The sequence below is a fragment of the Equus caballus genome, chromosome 11 (genome assembly GCF_041296265.1).
Source record: "Equus caballus isolate H_3958 breed thoroughbred chromosome 11, TB-T2T, whole genome shotgun sequence".
NCBI lineage: Eukaryota > Metazoa > Chordata > Mammalia > Perissodactyla > Equidae > Equus > Equus caballus.
In genome coordinates this window covers 1,638,483-1,644,489 of record NC_091694.1, presented here as the reverse complement: position 1 = coordinate 1,644,489, position 6,007 = coordinate 1,638,483, and the positions used below count along the sequence as shown (strand labels likewise).

The following is a 6,007-nucleotide window of genomic DNA, read 5'->3' as shown; positions in this document are numbered from 1 at the left end:
ACATTTAGGTCTGTGATGCATTTTGAGTTAATCTTGTATATGGTGTGAGGTAAGGGTCCACCCTGCATCTTTTATATGTGGATACTCAGTTTTCCCAGCACCATTTGTTGAAAAGACTGTCCTTTCCCCACTGATTGGTCTTGGCACCTTTGTCAACCATTTGACCCTCTATGGGAGAGTGCATTTCCAGGCTCTCTGCTCTATTCCATTGGTCTATACGTCTGTCGTTATGCCACTACCACGCTGTTGTGATTACTGTAGCTTTGTAGTAAGTTTTGAAATCAGGAAATGTGAGTCCTCCAGCTTTCTTCTTCTTTTCAAGATTGTTTTGGCTTTGTGGGGCCCTGGAGAGTCCATATGAATTTTAGGATGGATTTTTCTATTTCTGCCAAAGACATCATTGGGATTTTGATGGAATTACATTGAATCTGTAGATTGCTTTGGGTAATATTGATATTTTAACAACAGTAAGTCTTCCAATCCATGAACATGGGATATGTTTCCATTTACTTGTGTCTTAATTTCTTTTAGCAATATTTCATAATTTTCATTGCGCAAGTCTTTCATCCCTTCCAGAAGCTTCCATTCATTAAGCTGAAGAGCATTTAAGACAGTCAGCCTTTGAGGTTTCCTCTTCCCTAAGGTGCCTATTCACATGCTTTTCTCTTGCTGGTCCACAGGTTTTCCTGACTTGTTCTTGCTGATTTGCAGTTCCGTGCACAGTGTGGAGATAAATCCCTTGTCTTCGACTTTGAAGATGTTGCCTCCAGGTACCTGTCTGTTGACTTTATTGATGTTCCTCCTTGAAGAGAGCTCCTTTTTCCTTTTGCACAAGTTGGCAAAAACCATTCACGTCTTTCTTTGGTTGGAGCAGACTCGTGGTTTTGGAAGTCGCAGGGGCTGAGTTCTCACTCTTTTCTCCAGCTCTGTCCCTTCTCTCCAAGCTTAGCATTTTGGGGCACTCAGGACTCAGATACCTGAAGAAAGCATGCTGACAAAAGTGAGACTTTCCACAGGGGCCCGAGGTGCCGTCACACATCCTTGAGAGGGCTCTGAGGGGAGGGGTCGCTGTGACGGGCCTCCCTTGGGCAGGGGAGTCTCTTTTTGGCAGATGAGGATAAATGGGACCCTTAGGCCAAGGCAGTATGCAGTGCCCTACAATACGCCCGGCCAGGCAGTGGCACCCACCACAAGACTTCCGCACTACCTTCCTTGAGTGGATACAGTGATGGGGTTTGACATCTGGTTAACGTCCCAAAAGCACCACAAAAAACCCCGTCTTCTGTCCTGCAGAAATTTTGCCACCCCACAGAGGTGGGAGGGAGGAACGTGTGTCCCTACCGTGTGCAGGCAAGGCAACTGGGGGCCTCGAGTCCTCACACCTGTGTGGAGGACACACTGCTCTCCTGTTTGCAGAAAGGATGGACACATGGAGTAGAGGGACTTGCCCTCTGGTCCCAACACCAGCAAGAGTGGAGCCAGATGGGGCCAGGCAGTGTGGCCATGATGCCAGCCAGCCACCTCTTTTTCTTTCTGGTTCCTTAGTAAAGGTGTGCTCTCCCCCGCTGTCCTACTCAGCCTGGAGCTGCTTCCTCTTTCCCGAACCCACTCATGCTGCGAATGAGATTTTTAGTCCTGAAAGTGGAATGCTGTCCAGGGCAAAAAGGTAACTTCTACTTGTGGCTCTGTATGTTTCACGGGGAGTCACAGGGTCACTGTGAGTGAGGTACCAGCAGCAAAGCAGGATGATGGCCTGAGCTGGGCAGGGTCCACTTTCTACTCAAAAAGGAGAGGCTCTCCACATCCTGACACACGTTGTTGGGGCCCCTTGCCTAACAGAGATCCCTCCCCACCATGGGAGGTCTTAAGACACCTTCCCAACCAATTGAAAGCGGGGCTAGAAAATACAACCATCTCGGTGGGTGCAAGCTGCTTCCCAGCAGTGGAGGGCCCCTCACCCTTTCTTAGAAAATCTTTCTGCCACATTTCAAAAATAAACGTTGCCAAATCCTCAAGCTTTCCCAATCTAGTGAAACTACCTCCTTGATCCAACCTACAAAGAACTAAGCTTGAAAATTTGAAACAGCCATGGAAGACTCGGGCTGCCCTCAGAAGTACTTAATCTCCTTCATTCACTGGGAGGCCCAGGGGAGGAGAGTCTCAGGACAGACTTGCCAATGAGCCCAGAGCCAGTTTAGTGACATTCCCACCGGAAACCCACGGCTCAGTAACTACTCTCTACTCCTCCATCCCATGGTTGCTACCCTTTGCTATGCTCTCCAAGAAAAACAATCCCCACCCCACTCCCACCCGAACGTAGGGAAGGCCTGGGCTCTGTGTGGCTCCAACTGCTTGTGGCAACACCGCTTAACAACCAAACTCCAAGTACCCAAGGCATCTCTTCCAACGCAGAAACCAAACCTTGGCCCTTGGCAGCCGAGGCTGCCCCACCCACACCATCTTGCAGGCAGCCCCCCACACAGCCCCCAAGAGGAGCCAGAGCTGTTGACTGCAGCACTTTATTTCCTCACACAATGACGCGTTGCTGGGGCCTAATGTTCTCACGTAACAGTAGAAAACCAAAATTTGTTGTCATCTCTTAAGGAATTGAGAATTGCGTACAAAAACCTTACATAAATTAAAAGGGTGAATAAATTTACAGGTATAAATGCAAACCGTTTCCCAACTCAAGGCAAGTAACCACCCACGGTGTTCTGGCGGGAAAACATCGGGGGAGAAAGGAAAGTGGGTCCTAAGGCTCGGCCCTTCCCAACCCCGTCAGACCGGCAAGACAGAAATGACAACTGCTCAGGACTCTTGCCAGCCTCCAGAGAAATCCTGGAACAGACAGCTCTCACACGTTAATACCCTGCACAGATCAAGAAACTCTTGGTCTCTCAGATTCTCCTCAAGCCAATGGACTTCTCTTCCACAGATATGTTCTCACCTCAGCCACCAAGTGGCCGAGCCGCGTGTGCTGGGGGCTTAAATCAAAGATATGCACAGGGTATTAAACATACACCAATGTAACAGTTAACTCGAGTACAAGGTCAAATCAGCAACAAGTTCTACAATCCAGTGCTGATATCAGATACAAGCTTCAAGGACAAATTTCTTTTCAAAGGCTTATTCCAGTTTCATGAGGCTAGCAAGAGGTGTACACATTTGCCAGGGCAAATTTATACTTCTGAATTCACTCATGCAGCAAATGCTACGCATCTGCTCGCAGTCCATTTAGAAGCATTTGCGGTGGACGATGGAGGGGCCCGACTCGTCGTACTCCTGCTTGCTGATCCACATCTGCTGGAAGGTGGACAGCGAGGCCAGGATGGAGCCCCCGATCCACACTGAGTACTTGCGTTCAGGAGGAGCAATGATCTGGAAAGACAAGAACGTGGCTTTAGCTCATGGCACTGTCTTCCCAGCAAGGCCTTCCACGAGCCCAAGCCCAGAACTGCACTTGACTCACCTTAATCTTCATCGTGCTGGGGGCCAGGGCCGTGATTTCCTTCTGCATCCTGTCGGCAATGCCGGGGTACATGGTGGTCCCACCGGACAGCACTGTGTTAGCATACAGGTCCTTGCGAATGTCGACGTCACATTTCATGATGGAGTTGAAGGTGGTCTCGTGGATACCACAAGACTCCATACCTAAAAAACAAAATACCCTTAGCATCACCTACTCCTCCTAAGGAGAGAAGCATCTCACCCCTCACAATCTCCAACAGAACCCACACAGCCCATCACCTACCCAGGAAGGACGGCTGGAACAGCGCCTCTGGACACCGGAACCGCTCGTTGCCGATGGTGATCACCTGGCCGTCGGGCAGCTCATAGCTCTTCTCCAGGGAGGAGGACGACGCAGCGGTGGCCATCTCCTGCTCGAAATCCAGGGCGACATAGCAGAGCTTCTCCTTGATGTCACGCACGATTTCCCGCTCGGCCGTGGTAGTGAAGCTGTAGCCACGCTCCGTGAGGATCTTCATGAGGTAGTCTGTCAGGTCCCGGCCAGCCAGGTCCAGACGCAAGATGGCGTGGGGCAGAGCGTACCCCTCATAGATGGGCACAGTGTGGGTGACCCCGTCCCCAGAGTCCATGACAATACCAGTTGTGCGGCCAGAGGCGTACAGGGACAGCACGGCCTGGATGGCCACGTACATAGCCGGAGTGTTGAAAGTCTCGAACATGATCTGGAGAAGGCAACGGGCTCCTTAGTGGGAGGCAGGGACCCGGGGCCACCCCATGCACACACACTGCATGCCAGCATGCCACAAATGTGATGTGTGGAGAAAAGAAAAGGAGCAGGCAGAAACACAAATAAGAAACCTTGAGACTTCAGGGAGGAAATGCCAGAAGAGGAACAGAACCCTGGAAATATCGAAAGAAATACTTGAATTTCAGAAAACAAAACTGAGCAAAAATGACTTGTGAAGCAAAGCGGAAAGCGGGAGCGCAGGGCGGCGCTTACCTGAGTCATCTTCTCGCGGTTGGCCTTGGGGTTCAGGGGGGCCTCGGTCAGCAGCACGGGGTGCTCCTCGGGGGCCACGCGCAGCTCGTTGTAGAAGGTGTGGTGCCAGATCTTCTCCATGTCGTCCCAGTTGGTGACGATGCCGTGCTCGATGGGGTACTTGAGGGTCAGGATGCCGCGCTTGCTCTGGGCCTCGTCGCCCACGTAGCTGTCCTTCTGCCCCATGCCCACCATCACGCCCTGGTGTCGGGGGCGCCCCACGATGGACGGGAACACAGCCCGGGGGGCGTCGTCCCCAGCAAAGCCAGCTTTGCACATCCCGGAGCCGTTGTCGATGACGAGCGCAGCGATCTCTTCTTCCATGGCGATCTGTTCAGAGATGCGACCCACTCAGGCGCGCCCCGGCCAGGCCCCTGCGGCGCCCCTCCGCCTCCGCGCCGGCCCGCCGCCCCGCCCCCGCCCCGCCGCCCCCGGCAGCGCTGCAACCGCCCAGCCCAGGCCCCCCACGCAGCGCCGCCCCCCGTTCGTCGCGCGGCCCGAGCTCTCCGCACTGCGGTCCAGCCCCGCCCTGGTCCCCTCCCCCCGGCGACATCCCCACTGCGGCCGCCGCGGACGAGCTGAGCCGCATCCCTGCCCACCCCTTCCCGGCCACCCTTTGTTTCCCGGGCGGCGCGGCCCGGCTTCTCGGGCCACCGAAAAAGGACGCGGGGGCTCGGCCGCAGACAGGGCGCGCAGACCCGGCCGCTTACCGGCGGAGGCAGCGGCCGCGAGGTGCGGAGCAACGGGCGAACGAACGGCGAGACGACGCAGAGCACGAACCGGCTGCGGCGAGTGAGACCGACCGCGGCCTCCCCCGCCGCTTTTTAAGCGGAGCGGGGCGCGCGCGCGGGCCGGTGGCGCGCGCGGCCCCAGAACATGTCCATATATGGCGATCTTTCCGAACGACGGGCGCCCATTGGCCGGCCCGGCCGGGGCACGTGGGGCCCCGCTCACGGCCCCGCCCCCAGCCCGCACCGCCCCCAACGGCACCCCCCTCCCCGCGGCGCCCCCGCACCCGAGACCCCGCGCCCGAGATCTGGCGTCCCAGACTCGGCGCCCGGGACCCCCGCCCGAGACCCGGCGCGGGCCGGGCGGATGGGCGCCCCCGGGGGCTGCGGGGAGGACCGCGCGGCCGGCCGGCCAGCCCCGCCCCGGGACTGCCGCGCGCCGTGGGGGAGGGCCCGCCTGCACCCCGAAACTCCCCGGCCCGACGCTGGGCCGCGCCCCCGCCCCGCTGGGCGGCTTTGCTCCCCGCGCCCCCTGCGAGCCCCCCCCAGGCTCCGCGGAGAGCCTGGGCCGCGACGGCGGGGGAGGGGCGGGGGTCTCGGCGGCCGCCGGTGCTGAGCTCTGGGCCCCGCGGCCCGGGGAGCTGCCCTCACCCCCGCACGGGGAATGGGTCGCCCGTGCCCCTGCGCCCGCGAGGGGTGCCTCGGGGTCCCTGACAGCGCAGAAGCGGAAGCCCCCTTCTACCCACACCCCACATTTTGCTCCTCAAAGTGC

The 6,007-nt window shown here is 56.9% G+C and overlaps 1 protein-coding gene across 1 annotated transcript; it reads right to left on the bottom strand.

The window, feature by feature from the left end:
- Positions 1 to 2,503: 2,503 nt before the first annotated feature.
- ACTG1 (actin gamma 1) lies at positions 2,504 to 5,395 on the bottom strand. Its single transcript, XM_023651796.2, has 5 exons — positions 5,218 to 5,395; positions 4,469 to 4,837; positions 3,752 to 4,190; positions 3,470 to 3,651; positions 2,504 to 3,378 (listed from the first exon to the last, which is right to left on the bottom strand). Exons 2-5 carry the CDS (start codon positions 4,829 to 4,831, stop codon positions 3,235 to 3,237), a joined length of 1,128 nt encoding a protein of 375 aa, XP_023507564.1. The 5' UTR covers positions 4,832 to 4,837; positions 5,218 to 5,395; the 3' UTR covers positions 2,504 to 3,234.
- Positions 5,396 to 6,007: the final 612 nt, after the last annotated feature.